Here is a 17314-nt window from a genome sequence, read left to right on the forward strand (position 1 = left end):
TGAACTTTAGTTTATATTTAATTTTTGTTTACTTTTTTTTTTTTCCTCAGTTTAAGATCAAAGCCTAATGGTTGTACCCCCATTCTAAAGCACCATCATGTGTATCCTTAACATAGTCATTCAGTTTTCACAATGATATGCTGACCTAAACCCACATTCACCTGCACCTCCAAACAAGCACTTGCATATGAATACTCTCTCAAACCCTCCTCAGTAATCCTGTGATTGTGTGATCTTTGAGTTAGCTGGGTACATGTCAGGACATGTTTTACCTGAAGTTTTAGTTGTATAGTCATGAAGACATAAAAGACAGAGGAGGGTTCTTGGCGCCTCTGCGTTCATTGAAGTCACCCGATTCATTTAGTGTAGCGTGACAACATGAAATCACACTTTTTCTGATATAATTTATTCTTTAAGCTGATAGCGGCTCGATACAAAATAGATGACAAGTACAGTGTCATTGTGTGGCAATTTGACTTTCATTCCAAATTGCTCCGTGTGACAAGCCTTACTAATTAAAAAAAAGATGGATTCTCCCGTTCTCTGCAAATCAGAGTTAGGGACATTTCAGGAGAGTTTCATTTCTGTGATGAATATACACTACCGGTCAAAATGTTTTGGTTCAGTTAGATTTTTGAAAAGTCTATTTTGAAATGTAATTTATTCCTGTGATGATAAAGCTGAATTTTCAGCATCATTACTCGAGTCTTCAGTGTCACGTGATTCTTCAGAAATCTTTTTAATATGCTGTTTTGGATCTCAAGAAATATTCAAATAATATTAAACATCGGGAGCGATGACATTGATAATTTAAATTTTGAAAACGGTTGTGCTACCTTTTGTGTAAACTATCATTTTTTTCAGGATTCTTTGATGAATTGAAACTTTAAAAGAACAGCATTTATTTGAAATAGGAATTTTTGTAACATTATAATAATATAATACTGTCACTTTTGATCAATTTAATCCATCCTTGATGAATAAAAGTATTAATTACTTTCAAAGAAGTCAATCTTACTGACCCCAAACTTTTGAATGGTAGTGTATGTTACAATTAATTACATTCAAAATAAAATATTCCATCTGCTTCTTCACAAACCATACTAACGTGCAATTTGTGAGTAAATATTTGTTTCCCCTGAAAATTATATTTGTGGGGCATTTTTGCCTTTGAGATAAATAGTCTGAGGAGAAACAGGATCAGGAAAGGACCTCAGTTTGGGACTCAAACTTGTCTTAGATGGCTCTGACAAATCAATCAGTTGTTTCACTTTCTTCTACTTTTCAGTAATCAAAAGCTACTGGAAAGGTCAAAAAGTCATGGAAACTCATTGGTAATGAAACGAGCATGACTGTATGACTTTGATAACCCTACGAAGAATTGAACTGCTGTAAATGACGTGTTCGTAAATGCCTTTAGGTGAGCGTGTTTTTTGGAGTCATGGCCCAGTAGTCACAGAGTCATACTCGATCTATCTCAGAAACAAGTCTGACAGGTTGACTAATATAATTCACTTCCACCCTTTAAATTTTCCTTTAGTCAACATCAGTGTTCTCTTCCTCATCGGGACAGGCTGCAATCTCTTTCTCTGGCAACAGACCGTACTCATTTAGGAAGTTCTCCACATCCGTGGCAAAGAACTCCTCATTCAAGTGCTTTGTGAAGCACAGGAAGTTGCCCAGCAGCTCTCCAGCCTTGTACACCAGCAGGGCGGGCAGAACGTCGTCTGAAAAACGCTCGCCCGCCCCGGTGGCAGAGGCTCGGATTCGGCAGAATTTGACGGCGGAATATTCTGCTGCCAGGCAGGTCAAGCAGTTGTTGAGTGCGTCACAACCTCCGATCCCGTCATCATAGATGTGCACCACCACTACTGTCAGGCGGTGCTCTTTCTCGATGACATCCAGGAAGGCCTCCTCGCTATCCAACTCAAACACGGCATCAAACTTAGGCCCGAAACTCAGCCGTCCGTGCATCTCCTGCATGCACTGCTTGCGATACTTACGCAGACACGCTTCGTCCTCTTCTTGGATCATCTCGTATTCCTGAACGCTCATCTGCGTGTGTGGTCAGACAAAGCAACATGTTAATAAACATTACAAAACGCTCACACTGTCAGTCAATAATCTGGACACGCTTGACTGGGATCTTAAAAACCATTTAATTTAAACTGTAAATTAAAAATAATTTTTATTTATAAATTATTTTGCCTATGTATGGTTTCTTTTTTCTACAAAACGAAATAAAAAAAATTATTAATGAATTATTTAAACCGAATATTGAAGGAAAAAAGAAAGAAATACGTGTATTTAGCAAGGATCCATTAAATTGTTTTAAAAAATCAATAGATTTCTATTTCTCATAAATACTGTTCTTTTGAACTTTCTATTGATCAAATAATCCTGAAAAAAAATTATCACGGTTTCCACCAAAAAAGAAAGCATAGGCTGTTTTCATGATTGATAATAATAAGAAATGTTTCTTGAGCAGTATATCAGCATATTAGAATGATTTCTGAAGAATCATGTGACACTGACGACTGGAGTAATGATGCTGAAAATTCAGCTTTACCACAGGAATAAATTACATTTTAAAATACATTAAAATAGAAAACAATAATTTTAAGCTGTATTAATATTTAACGATATTACTGTACTTTTTGTGTATTTTTGATCAAATAAATGGAGCCTTGGTGAGCATACAAGTCTTCTTTAAAAAATATTTAAAAAATCTCCCCGACTCCAAACCGTAGCGTTGCATCCAATACAATCAATTTATAAAGCACTCCCTCATGAAGATTTACTTCATTTTTTTTTTTTATCACTGCATGTTTTCATGTTATTTTATTATTTTGATGACTTCTACTATCATTTTAAAATGTAACAAATGTTAATCATATAGAATGAGTAGCTCTGATAGCCATGTGTACTTGGATTCTTGGAATTAAAATGATTTCCTCATTTTGTTGTTTAGATATCAGTTGGGTATTTTTTACAATACCTTGCGGCCTATCTTTCCATGGGTGTCGTCATTATTGGATTTGGGGTTGGACATCTGTCTGAGGAGCTCTCTCTTGTTGGGAGGGATGCTTTCATGGTCCTCACTCTCAAGTTTGAATTTCCTCCAGTCATGGATCACACCTTTGGGCCCTGAGTTGCAATGGATTGATGGATGAATCTAGTTTAAATCAGTTTCCAGGTCTGTAGTATAATGTAGCCTCTATATTACAGATAATCTTAGGCGTATCACAGCATAATGATGAAAATCTCCAGTATTATCTCATCATTACTGTATAATCAATAGATGTTTTTACCTGTTTGTGTTGCTGGTAGTTCCTCAATCTCAGGTGAACCTGACATGATGAATCTTCTATGGAGACCTGATGATAGATATTACAGATCTTATGCCCATTTTGTGCAACATCCTCTAACAAAATGACTTGAAGTGGTTGACATTTCCTCACTCCTTTTTATATTTCCAGACCATATGAGACGAACAAACAGATGGGAAGCTTTATGTTTACCATCGTTTACTGGTGTAGTCATTCTGATGTTATCCCGCATGCAAAGTAGATTTTATTTCTGTTGCATGAGTTCTTGACACTGTCAGGGTCTGTTACAATTATCCAGGTTGAGGTGGAATTAGCAGATTACTCTCTTATAGGTGATGGATAAGATTACAATCAGATTATATTGATGTGAGTAATGAGTTTGTTGCACAAGTGCCCACAGTGTTTCTGTTTTCTTTCAACAAAAAACACATTCTGAGACTGATTGCAGTGCAGTTGTAGCAATGCTTCACACACATACATCTGAATAAATGTAAAAACGCATGCAATCTGAAAAAAACCCCCCACTAATATTTATGTGGCCTTCTCAGAGTGCCTCCAATGTGTATGTGAGCAGCTGGTTTAAAGAAATGTGCTGATCCGTTACTACACTGGATGCTGTGAACAAGACGCACTCTGAAATACGTCAGAAATAATCTTGTTCAATCCGACTAATTGGCTCTATTTTACATATTTTCACTCCCATAAACAAATTCCATTACCAAATGTGCTAGTTGCAGGATTCATGCAAGCAAGTCTAAGGCCTATGCGTGTTTTAAGCTGGTTTGTTATTGCAGTATTATAGACCAGAACATTTAAATCATTGCATTTTAATAAAACATTATTAGAAATTATTGGTCACCAAGTTATTTTCATTTATTTTTTTATTTTTATTTTTATTTAGAAATGTGTCCTGTCTGAACCAGGGCTTGTATAGTGATGTCAAAAACAGCAAAAAAAAAAAAGATTCAATATATTTTTTGTGCATCCTATATATACAAAACTATCCCAGAGAACCATGTTTGCAGTGCTCATTAACCCGAGGAAGAGTTAGAGAAATATCATTCTTACCTGACCGTTTGCTGTGATTGCCTTTCTTTGCTGTGCTCTGTCTCGGATAATAATGTCTCTGTCTGCATGGGCATCATGGTTACATCTCAGTAATAATTTGGTGCGGTGTAATAGGATTACAGCAGAGGAATTAAACCAGCATGTCACAGAGAGAGATAAACTGACAAAATACAGGTCCCTCATTATTACAATAAGCTCCTGGCACTTTCCATACACTGAAATCATCCAACTTCTACTTTTTTTTTTCTTTCTTTTTTTTCAAAACAGTTTGAGTTTGCTTTTATAAAGATATATAAGGTTTAAGCACCTTGAACCTCATATACTGTTGTATCTGTTACTGGGTAGGCCCAAAGGGAATACCCACAATTCCTTGCCCTTTTGAATAGTTTATTTTTGTGTGTTTGATCAAAACATGGGGAACTGTGAGGGTGTGTACTTTTATTCATCCTTTAGCATGATAGGATAAAACATATATTAAGTGTTTTTGATTGTTTTAATTAAAAATGTTTTATTTTAAGTAATTATAGCATGATTAGTGTCCTTTTGGTTTGTTTAATTTTTGAATGTATTTACCAACTAAACAATTTTCAGAACCATGTTTCTTAATTACTGTACTTGTTTCTAGTTTATTCAGCCCCCTATTTAACTTTCAACAAATACATAATTTATTACTGTACTTGCTCATGAAAAGGGTTGATTTAACTTAAAAAATGTTAGTTTGGGTGAACAACCAGTCTAACTTGCAAATAGTTTGCAGCTGTTTGCTTTTTTTTTTTTTAAGTTAACTCATTAATTTTTACAGTGAGGGTCACTCTTATGTCTTACCATATTATTTTAATGAATCATTAAAGGCGTAATATTACTCATAAAGCCCCATTTTACCTCAGAGGTATATTCAATGATGTCAAAATTTTGAAATGATCTCTTAAAAACATACTCGGTTCTGCTTATTTCAATTCCAAAAAAGGATTTACTTCTTCCACACCTGAAAAAAAACAAATCATGGAAATGACTATATTGAATATAAATGTTTTCAGAAAAAAAAAAAAGATTTACAAATTAATTTATTTTCCTTATCCAGCAATTATAAATGAATGGAATGGTGTGGAATTTCTCTTTGTGTGTAATTTAATGTGTTTTTAATGGTAATCTTAATATACCTCACTATTTTATTGAAGTTCCTGGCTATTACATAGTGGCTGGTGTTGCCTTATGACACTTAAGCGTTATGACAACTATGTTTAGGTGAAAAAGACTTGATGTACTGACTGATATCCCCTCATGTCTGCACATGACTTTGGAGACGATTCTAACATGTTGTTTCATGTCCTTTTCTCTTGGCTACATTCCCTCACATTCTGCAACGGGACAAAAAACAGAGGAGTTCATTATTCAAAAAAACGGAAACACTAGTTAGCAAAGAAATTAGTTTTTCATCCATCACTAGATGGTGGTAAAATCCACTGAAACGTTTTGAAGGTTTGAAAGACTCTTTGCTTGAGCTGTATTAGGGGAAGCAGAGACACCTCCCCTTTTGTTATATTATTGGATTTATCTGTGCAGGGCAATCTGCCAACAAGTTTTTTGCACAGTCATTTCTTTGGCATATTTCTGAGCCGTTAACACACCCTTTGCTGACATACTTTGTTGAGGGGTGGGAAGGCTATAGCATTACACATTGTTTTACTTTTTCTTTTGATCCTTTAATAAGTCTACCATTATTCACTAAACAAATACTAGTCTCTTTCATGATCTGGATAACAGCTCTGCACTCTTTATTCCCTCTCTTCCTCAACTTCATGGGGTGCATGCTGGGGTCATTTTTAAACTGCACTGAAGTTGACATGAATGATGAACAGTTAACTTCTTTTGCTTTTTCACAGTCAAAAATGTGCTCATCCATACAGTAAAATTCTTTTTTGTAAAGAAATACTAAATTAATTTCAAGCATACGTGTTAGCCCATTACTTTAAAAGGTTTTCAGGACCATGAGAAGGTTACATTCAGTAAGATATGTCTAAAGTAGTGTGTATGAAAATTAGCCACATTTAATAGCCTTGTGTATTTTAGAATTTATAACCTTGTTTATCAATAAATTATGTAATGCTATAACAAACGTGAACATGAAAACCCTGCTTTGTACCTCAAAACTTATAACCTTAATAATGCAGGTAGGCCTACATAAGACATCTGTTGTCTTGTTAAATCTGTTGTTAAAACCCTGTTAAATCATTATTGTTTTTTTCTGTAGCTGGTTATGCATCAATTAGGTGTTTACCCTTTTTTCTGATGTAAATTATTTGTACAGTGTGTATAAGCTGCTTAAATTGCAGAACTTTTACTACTTTTACTCAGCAGGGATGCATTAAGTTGATTCAAAGTGACAGTAAAGACATGTTTATAATGTATTCAGAAGCCTGAAAAAAATGTATCATGGTTTCCACGAAAATGTTAAGCAGCACAACTTTTTTCCAACATTGATAAATGGTTTTTGAGCACCAAATCAGCATATTAAAATGATTTCTGAAGGATCACGTGACACTAATGACTGGACTTTTAAATGGCAGTTTATAAGTTCATATTTTCTAGCTCATTCCAACTGACCTTTCTGAAAGTAAACTACCCTCCTCCACAGCAGAGTGTGTTAGTGCCTGGCACTGCGTATATAAAGGAGTCAGACAGTCTGTTGTGTAAGAAGTGAAAGTTTTGAGGAAGCATGAATCTCCACTTTTACGACAGACCCAGCAGGGAAATTTGCTCTACTTTTCTACCACAGAAGCAAGCACATATGTTTGTTTCCCGTGATGACCTCATATGGTTTTATCATAACCTGCAGCGGAAATGACACTCTAAACACAACTCAGTCCTGGAAGTTCAGGAATGCTTACCTTTGTATGAGAGTGAACCACTCTGACTAAATCTGATATTCCCTCTACATAAATTGTTTTTAACTGGATATGACTAAGAAATATGCTAATTGTTTATGTTATGAAATTCAGCACACTAGGATCTTCAGACCATATAGTCAAACATTTTTTAAATTATTATTAGCATGGTACAGATGCCAAACTTTCTAGTTGGTTTAGACAATTTCACCTGAAACCCCACTCAATATACTGCTAATACTTTGTATAAATAGACTGCATAAAGTATAAAGTGTACGTCATTCAGTTTTGTGTGAAGACTACGAGACTGATATGAGACTACAACATATGACAAATTGATGATTAATACACAATAGAACTGATACAACATGACAAGCGGTGACAGAGCTGTCATTAACGCATACAGATCATCTAGATAATGTTGATTTTTACATATCCATTACACACCGCTGTGATTGTGAAAAGTATAACAGGTGAATATGTGCACGTCATTTAGTTTTGTATTGGCTTCACAGGACCACAACTATGACCAACTCATGATTAATGCTATATAAATCTGTCATTACAAGACAAGCATTGACAATTCTGGCATAAATCAATTTGGTTTATAAGGTGTGGGATGACATTAACATATTTTAATGCACATTGTCTAGACATACAATTTATTTTATTTTTTGTAAATGTTAGTTCTTACGTAGTCTTTGATATCACAATTTCTTATATACGTATCGGTTGCAGGTCACCAGCAGGTTTCATCTGATAATGAGATGAGTTTCACTGATTGTATGAGGTCTGATGATGACAGCGGACTAGACAGTTTTCTCAACACAAGCATTACACAATACTTTTTTAAAAAATCACTTTTGATCATGATGGTTCATATTTTAAATCATTCAGTCACATAATACAGATTTTCAGGGGTGTCCAAATGTCTAAGACCATTTTGACAATCTGAGATTTAAACCTTAAAAATTGAAGCCTTAAAAAAATAAAAAAATAAATAAAAGTAAAAAATCAAAAAGAAAAATGTAAGATTCAACAATATTTTTGCAATATTAAAATTCTGACATTCACATTATTTATAAAAACATTTTGCTCTTAAATTGTTATATTGATCATATCATTTATCATGATTTTTTTTTGTTAGTAAAAAGCAAAATAGAAGTTCTTCCATATTAAGGTCAGCTGGATGAGATCATTTGAGAGTTTGTTATTTACAGCTGAGTTTATATTGCTTTCTTATGTTAATACTTGACATTCAAGACACTCAAAATATGTTTTTGTTCTAAAAAAAATCACAAACTATTTATTAGAGTTGCTGTTTGGTGTTTATTTCATAAAGCTCAATATTGTTATATAAGCCTTGACATCTGAATTGAACAAACACAGGAAATTTGCATTAGTATCACCACCACACTGTTTATATACCAAATATACAGAGTGACGCAAAACCTCTGCACCTGTGTACGCATCTTCTATCTGTTTATATACATCCTCTTAAGGAACTGAAAACAGTTCAAATTTCATATAATCAACATAGTCACCAGATTAAGATAGTGGACAGAACCTTTTCCAAATTTCAGTTACTTTGTCGCTATTTTTTTTATTCTCAGTTCATTATGGGCATTTCTGATCTGATTCGTAGAAGTAAAATGCCTCACTGTATGTTTTAAATATTTGAGATGCTTAAACATCTGAAGTAAAGCAGGCTGAGTGGGTGTGTAGACCGGATGTGTTGTACTTGTAAGGGTGAATTTAATATACTATCAGAATCCTTCAGCTCAGAACCACAGATTTTTTCAATCTCTTAGGTAAGGCCTGTTGCCAAGGATACAGGGCTGTGTATTTGTTTTGAGCGGGGTGTAAAACTCAAGACGACTTCCGCTGATGATTTCACCTCATACTGTCACTACTCAGCTCAAAATGATGCCAAAGACACTGACAAACATTCAAGAGGAATATTGTGTCTCAACTTTTCTCTACAGTTTTGAAAAGTGAATGGGGTGTCTAGGAATGCACATATTTGCTTTAACGGCTGCTTTCTTTACTTCCCTGTAAAGAAAACAAAGAGAATCATCCTCAAACACATTTCTCCCAGTGACTCATGGTTTGCTGTAAACCGGACTGTAGCTCCAACTATTACTGTACTTGTCGATTTTGTAAACCCATACTCAAAAAAGCTGCAGAAGACTGAATGATTCACTAAACCTGGTGATCTGTGCGTGTGGAGCAGGAATTTCTGAATTAAGAGTTTTGTCTCAGTCTACGCATTTTGGGGTTGGCACTTGGCTTGGATGCGCAACAGACATCTGGCACAAAATGGGACTGGAAATTCCTGTGAATGAAAGAGATAACAAATGAGAGTTCAGACCACCTGTATTGAGGAAATGATTATGGACAGCCATCTTAGGCAAGAAGTCAAACTTAAAAAAAAAAAAAAAAAATACCCGCCTCACTTCTTAGGTGTTGATCTGTTGGTTATTGTATTTTAATATCTGTATCGTATTTTATATGTAAATAATGTTATAATGTATATATTATAATAATGAGGAGCCAAACAGGAAATAACTATATGTAAATTGTGAATATATAAATGTAATCTGAATATAAAGATACAAATCTGAATATATTTTTATAAGCCTAAATATATAAATGTAAATATAAATAATAAAGTTATAACTCCGAATACAGTGAATACATCTCATCAGTGGATGAAGAGTTCAAGGTGGAAACGTGCAGGGCAGTGATGATGTACAGAGACTCCAGCGATGAAAAGGTCAGAGGTGCAGGCATCACCACAAGATCAGGAAGCAAGTGGGCAGCTGATACATCAGTGGCACAGGCCGAAAGCATGCTGAAGTTGAAGGACATCATCGGGAACCCGTGACTGGGGAGATATTGACTCGGGAACAACCACTTCCAGCAATGGGGGAAGGCAGACCCAAGGCAGAGGATAAGCATGATCCAAGCATAAGCATGATAAGCAAGATCCCAGGTCCGACACCTGGAGGAAGAAGGGCGAAGGTCAAGGGCTGTTGAACTTGCATCACAAGTACCTCACAAGAGAGGTACGTTGGTGCACATACTGGCGGGGTGCAAGACTGCACTTAGCCAGGGGAGATACAGATGGCATCATGAGAAGGTCCTCAGAGTACTGGCTGACATCTTGGAGCAGGAGAGACAGAAGAAGACCAAGAAGAGCCTCCTGCAGGCGGCACAATCGTGGGAGATGAGGGTGGACTTGGGAAGGATACTACACCTTCCCCAGGTTGTCCAAACATTCTGAGGTCTGATGTGGTCGTATGGTCTGAGGAGGTAAAGAGGGTCATCCTGATTGAACTGACGGTACCGTGGGAAGACAGATGTAAAGAGGCCTAGGAGAGGAAAGCTACCAAGTACCAGGACCTGGTCCAACAATGCAAGGACAATGGGTGGCAGATATGGCTATTTCCAGTTGAGGTTGACTGCAGGAGTTTCCCGGCACAGTCTGTGTGGAAGATGCTCACAGCCCTGGGAATAGCAGGAAGGGAGAAGACAGCTGCTCGCAGGTTGGGGGAGGTAGCGGAAAGACCCTCTTTTTGGCTCTAGAACAGGCGGGAGGAGTTGAGCTGGAAGCCAGGAGAAGATAGACAGTGACTGGCCATCACTGCCGACCAGTCAACATGTTGAGGTTCAGGGTCGAAACGTCCGAGGAGAGTTGGACACCACCTGACGACATCTTGTCCTGGCCGAAAGCTACAGTCACAAGACAGTGAATGATGGTGTAAGCATCTAGATTTATCCAATTACAAATCTGAATATATAGTCAGTATCATAAACAGAATAGGTGACAGCAGATCCACAGATACAGGTTCTTCGTTGTAATGTGTAAACGCATCAGGTAAGCCAACAGAGAAAGTCTCTGAGTCACCACTTAGCTGGTAATTGAAAGTCTCTTTGTCTTTTGCAGGTTTAAGGGAATGAAGTTTGTCCATAAAAGGAAGATGAGGATGACCGAGATCTATAAGTATCCTGTAAGGTAACTGTAAGGGGTATACAGTTAAAGACCCAGAACCAGATATGAAGAATGAAGACCCGGAGTCAGAATTATAAAAAATTAAAGAAAAGTTTTACTGAAGATAGTATGCAGTTTCATCAGCAGAAGTCAGCTTCAAGACTCACACAGGAGTTCGTAGGCCGCCCCCCTTACAGTTACAAAGATCACAGCAGTTATACCATTTCCAAGGTCTAAGCTACGTCATTGCTTACAGGTTGAATGATTCTCATTGGCTAAGAAACATTAAGAGCCTAAACAATTTAACCCATGTGAGGAGATAGGGGTGCCTATCGCCATTAGTCAAGATAGTTGTCGTCCACTCATTGGATTTAGGTCTGTGGTGGCCTCGCAGGTTAGAGAAGGGCGCCGGGGTGTCTGGTCCGAACGTCCAGAACCTACATAGAATGTCATACGCACACACACACAAATAACAGACACTAGCAAATAACAGCTCCCATCAAGGCTGAAGAGAGTCTGAGCTCCTTATTATCAGTTAAGTATACCAAAACATAATGCTAAAACATTCACTCATTTGGGAGAAAAACAGATCACTGGCATTTACTCCCAAGGAAGGAAATATACTGGAAAGAATACATTTTAATACAACAATTAAAGTTCGATTGTAACGCTCAATATAGCTTGACCATATGTCCAGCGAAGAATCATATGTGTCCACGCTGCCTTTAGGACCCTCTACTGATACCAGAGAAAGAGACAAACGGCCTTGTGGGTTACGTGGCCTTCGTGTCCTGCGTGTACTACGTGCAATCTCAAAGTAAGATTGGAATGCACCTAAAAGAAACTGGTTACTTACATCCATGCATTTAAGAAAATATAATTTCACAAGCACAAAGAATATAAAAATTATTATGTGATAATGAATATATTTGATTATTGATTTTTATAAAGGAAGTATATAACCATTCAAAATGATATATGATTATATATGTATTTGAAGAGGCAAGGGATTTTGACCAACCCTTCAGTCCCCCGTTTTAGACCAATGTGGGGTCCAATACCGCCACGTCTGGTCTAACCAGTGAGGTCACTACGGAAGGGAGGAGTGGTGACGCATGCTCCCCTGACGGGTCACACTTGTCTCTTCACCTCGTCACGGACATGCTGGATACTAAAAATTCCAGTCCCCATTAAGAGGCTCTCCCACCTTCCACTCACAACAGGACATCAATGTCATTCTTCCTCAGTTTATCAGTCAGGTTAAAATTTTTATAAAACACATAACCGATTACGGAACAAGTACATATTTATTCTCTGGAAGCCAGGCTAAATAAGCAAGCAAGCACTGTTGCTGTATTCCTAGCATGGGCTAGATCCACAGTCACTACTCAGATCCTAAATAAAGACATTGTCTATAATCATGAATACCAGAATATATGCACTAGATTTTTTTATTTATAAAATTATGATTTCCAAATCCTTTTATTATAAACAAAGTTGGATGGTTAATCCATTATTTTCACTACCCCTTTTATAGACCCTTTAGGTTCAAAACACAATGGTTGTCTAACTAAAAATAAACAACAAAAAATAAAATATTAATAATTAAGACCCATAATAATCGATGTAAGCATTTTATAAACTTTTTTCTGAAATCATCCTTCAGTTTACGGTCATTATTTTACCACTAAAATATAGAATCGTTCCCCATTCTGCTTAATAAAGCTTTTGTTCATTCCTTATCTTTATATCACTTGAATCCCTGTCAATCATACAATGTCTAACCCTAACCTTTTTCATACCATTTAAACTTAATTTGACTTCCATAAATCCTATCAGAAATTGTATTTTCATAACATACATTTTTTTCTACTATATTTCTTCCATCTTGCCCTACATGCCAGTTCCTTCTGCATCCGAGTCTCTCACCACTGTCAGCCTAGTGACACTTAAAGTTCCCTCGTTAGGGAAATCATGGTATTTTATTAATTCTTCAATACTCTTGTTTTCTTATCATTAACTTCAACTTTATTTTTCATTATAACTACTTCTCACAGTATTTGTCTCAGTTCCACTTATCTTTACAGTTTTACAGAAACCAAAATATTATGTTACTCAGATCCCAGCCCACAGCCATATAGCTGCTTTCTCTTTTTACCTTTATTAAATTGTAGTTTTCTTAGACATCTAATGTCATACATACATTTAAGGGATTGAGAAATAAAAGCTTTTCTTTTTAGAAGTTATATTCACTCCTCCTTTGTTCGCCCTCCGGCCTTTCAATAAAAATGAGGGAGCTCACTCTGGATAATTTGGATAGTGACTTAGCCAATGTGTCACTTTGTCTCTCTGCCGTCAAGTCTATATATATTTTTTTTTCCTACGTTTAACCTTATGATCCCACCTAGTTGTCTATTTAAATTTAGACCCTCAGTTGAATTTAGACAAGAGTTGTACCCCAGAATGGACGGCAATCTTCTTTACAATTCCAATTTATATAAAATACTAATCCAGAGAGTAATTCAGTTCAATATCATAAATGACAAAAGCATTCATAATTACCAATAGCAGACAGAGCTGGAAAACCACTCCAATTAAAGCTCGTCCCATGTTCTGCATTGTCTTTTCATCAGATTGACTTAGAATTATCAACTTTTTTAAAGTTGGTCATTTCACTTAACCCATCTGTAATGATAAAACACTAATTCCAGAGGTTAATGACACAATATCCTCAAAATCAGGAAATAATAGTACCCCAAATTAATACATACAAGACATAAAGTGCTGTCACCATCATCCGCACTCATACTAGACACACATATGTTAACTGTTCATTTTTCTTTATATTATTGCTAAAAGATTTAAATTTTAAATAAGATTTTAAACTTCCCATTTTCCTGTAGCTTCTACCTAATTTTACATGGTCTCTTAACCAGTTTCAAAGCATGCCTGTTCATTATTCATTAGAATTTAACGAGGTCAGCTGGGTTGTTTTGTTTCATTATCATTATTTTGCTTCAGCTTGCTCTAGCAGGCCGATGACAGAAAGACAGACACAGTTACCATCCCTTCCTCCGCTCAAGCAGTCTCTCTCACTATAAATAAATTTCTAAGACTGTAACTTATATAAAATGTAATATTAAATTCGTTACAATAATCTTTGACCATTCACCTTTGTTATCCAGACTTTTCTTAAATCAAAAGCTGTCTTCATCTTTAGCCACCACCATGTCTAACGACCTTCAAGAGTTAAAACTATGTTATAGACATATTAGTTCAAAATCAACACTATGATTTTCCTTGCCCATAAGGCAACCGACATCAAAAAGTTTTATTACTGTCTCCACAACAACTAATGGGAATCACGTCATGGCCCCGACTGAACCCCGAAAGCCCATTCCAGTTAGCTCTTTATCTATAACCTCCATCAGGGTGTTGTCCCCCCTGGCATATTTTCAGACGCTTGTCACAATGAAAAACAAGACATACAACTAATGCGGTTTCTGGTGAGTGGTATGGAGGAGCTTTGTTTCTGGGGCAGACTGCAGTAACTCGTCACCGCTTCATCTCCCCTTAACGGTATAAGGACGCTGCTGGCCTCACAGCTCCTGCTCAACTCTCATACCTGTCTCACATAACACACCTCCATTCAGGAGATGGCCAGTGACTTTACGTGACCCCTCTGCCTTAGGTTGCCCCCTGTCTGGCCAAAGAAGGTCTTACCCGTCATAGAGATGGTCACTCGTGCCCACTGGTAACCGCTTTTTCCCATCACAGAATCTTTGACCGTTTTCTTCAACAAAATCTGTTGTTCTCTGGAGCTTAGGAAAGACACAATCAAGAGTCACCAGGGCCATTTGGACTGCCTAATAGTTGTAACACAGGGAGACAGGTTAATAACAACAGTATTTAATCACTTAAATCCATTAACCATCTTAAAAGCAGCAACCTAGCTACTCAGTGGATTTAGATCACAACCGTACATTCAGTGTACATTTCCGTCGGCCCCTCCCCCGTTTCATGGTGGGGACTAAGATCAGACAAAGAAGTTACTGGTCCTAAAATAACCTAATCAAAGATGTCACTACAAATAGCTTATTATCACTTATGACACCGACTCAGGTAACAGCTTTTAGCTGACATTGACTGAGAGAGAGACATTGAATGAGAGAGGGACTGGTACACTGCACCCTCATGAACGTCTAACTTTATCTACCATCTTTTAACTCTATCCCAGCTTAAGGCATCTTTGCCAGATATTACATACGGTTTCAAATAAACATATTATTTATATTTTTCTTTTGCCCACACATCAGGAAATTTAGGCATTACAAATTTCCACTCAGATTGAGTCTGTTGCACTGGCAGTTTCAGCCACAGCACACATCAGATTCAGATAAGCAAACTGTTTCATTACAGCCAATAACAAACTTATCTTTTGAAAGCAAAATATCAGCTTTTAGTTCTTTCATGGTCAACTTTTCAAGCTGTTTGTTTAATCAGCATTTAGCAACTGTTAATCCAGTACTGCTTCTGCTTATTTGTTCTTACATAAAAATAATTATTCTAGTTCTCAATAACGTTTCACATTTCTCAATCTCAATTTTAATTGTCAAGTTCTCAACCATAGTTTAATATTTGACTTTAGTTTTCTCTTGGAGTTTATCAATCTCCAATTAGGATTCACACTAAGTTTGACGAGGCAAGCACTCTCTGCTTGTGATACTTTTGCAGTTATTGTAAATCATCTGTGAGATTAGTCTCTCTATATCATCTAAAATCTTTTTAAAATGTTTAATTACAACACAATCATCCTTTTAGTTACTTTGATATATTTTGCAACTCACATTTGTTGGAGTCATTAATTTTACATCTTTAAGACTTCAATCTTTTGACCTTGTTTTTATCTCTTATTTTTCAGACGAAAAATGTCACTGTCGTCATTTAAACACTGATCTACTTTCAAACCAATATTATTACCAGAAATGTGTTGTCATTTTATCACATTTTTAAACACCTTCTCGGTGGGCATTTACAGTTACGTATTAAATGGTCCTGATGACCACCATTAAAACACTCTCTGTCATCTGGTGAATTTGTTTCAGCCTCAACTACAGCATCACACCCTTGACACCCAGCATGTCCCATTCAGGAATGCAAACAGAGCTACTGATTAAGCAGTTCTCTGTATTCTTTTACAGTCCACCAGTGGCTGATTTAATCATAATAGCCCAATCATAATCTTCATCATTATTATTGGCAGAACATAAATTTTCATAAGCTGCAAAATATTTTAAGTTGTTTTCACAAAGTGTCTGTTTAACTTTAGTCGCTTGTCGAGGGAAATTATCCCAGACCCAGAATTTCTTTCACTTGCTTCTTGTAATCATCGTAAGCAATACGAGGCTAAACATTTTAATTTTTCCGTTTCTTTGTTTGTTTGTAGCCAGTCAAGTTTTTTAAATTTCCAATCAGAATCAAAATCCTGACTACCATTTACTTAATCATTTCTGCTAATTTCTTTAAAGTGAGGGCTTTAGAGCACAGCTGCTTACAGCGTTTGCTTTTCCTGTCTCACTATTTGTTTCAGGACTGTTCAGGTTACTGATCAAGTTATTATATTTTTCTGTCATATCTTAATCATGGTTTATACTCACCTGAAGTTATTGCAGAAATGGAGGCGGCGATCTTTTAACAACACAGCTTGGCTTCTGCGTGATGAAACTGCAAAGTATACTCCAAAATCACAGTTACATATACTGGTCCATGCCAATTTGGGTCACAACTTTTAAAAAATGTTCTCTCGGAATCGTTCCTGATGCATCCCTGGCAAACAACCCTATTATTGTTAGTATCCCTAACTGCCTGATTCACTTCACTAAGTTCGGGGATCCCCTATCTGAAATGGAAGAGATTGAGCAGGTTTACGGTGCCACTGGACCTCTAGCCCAGGGACGTACTCTGCTGGGGTGGTGCTACACCAGTAATGCCCAGCGGGGCCCCCACAGAGCACGCTTCGCTTGCGCTGTCTACTGCCG

General features: G+C 36.6%; 2 protein-coding genes across 2 annotated transcripts in view; one reads left to right on the plus strand and one right to left on the minus strand.

Annotated features, from left to right (window-relative positions):
- Positions 1-17314, plus strand: part of arpc5a (actin related protein 2/3 complex, subunit 5A) — a 110998-nt gene that overhangs the window by 38661 nt on the left and 55023 nt on the right. The window lies entirely within an intron of this gene.
- Positions 1032-3421, minus strand: pdca (phosducin a). Its single transcript, XM_056244683.1, has 3 exons — positions 3312-3421; positions 2999-3147; positions 1032-2055 (listed from the first exon to the last, which is right to left on the minus strand). The coding sequence occupies exons 1-3, from the start codon at positions 3355-3357 to the stop codon at positions 1537-1539; spliced, it is 714 nt and encodes a 237-aa protein (XP_056100658.1). The 5' UTR covers positions 3358-3421; the 3' UTR covers positions 1032-1536.

Source organism: Rhinichthys klamathensis, unplaced genomic scaffold (genome assembly GCF_029890125.1).
Source record: "Rhinichthys klamathensis goyatoka isolate OS25496 unplaced genomic scaffold, OSU_Roscu_1.1 h1tg001043l_1, whole genome shotgun sequence".
In the NCBI taxonomy this organism is placed as follows: domain Eukaryota; kingdom Metazoa; phylum Chordata; class Actinopteri; order Cypriniformes; family Leuciscidae; genus Rhinichthys; species Rhinichthys klamathensis.

Excerpts from the sequence above, each read along its gene's own strand:
- pdca (XM_056244683.1), bottom strand. The coding sequence starts at position 3,357 with ATGTCAGGTTCACCTGAGATTGAGGAACTACCAGCAACACAAACAG. Across the intron at positions 3,148-3,311 it reads ACTACCAGCAACACAAACAG|GGCCCAAAGGTGTGATCCAT; the intron begins GTAAAAACATCT and ends ATTGCAACTCAG. Across the intron at positions 2,056-2,998 it reads ATGGAAAGATAGGCCGCAAG|ATGAGCGTTCAGGAATACGA; the intron begins GTATTGTAAAAA and ends CCACACACGCAG.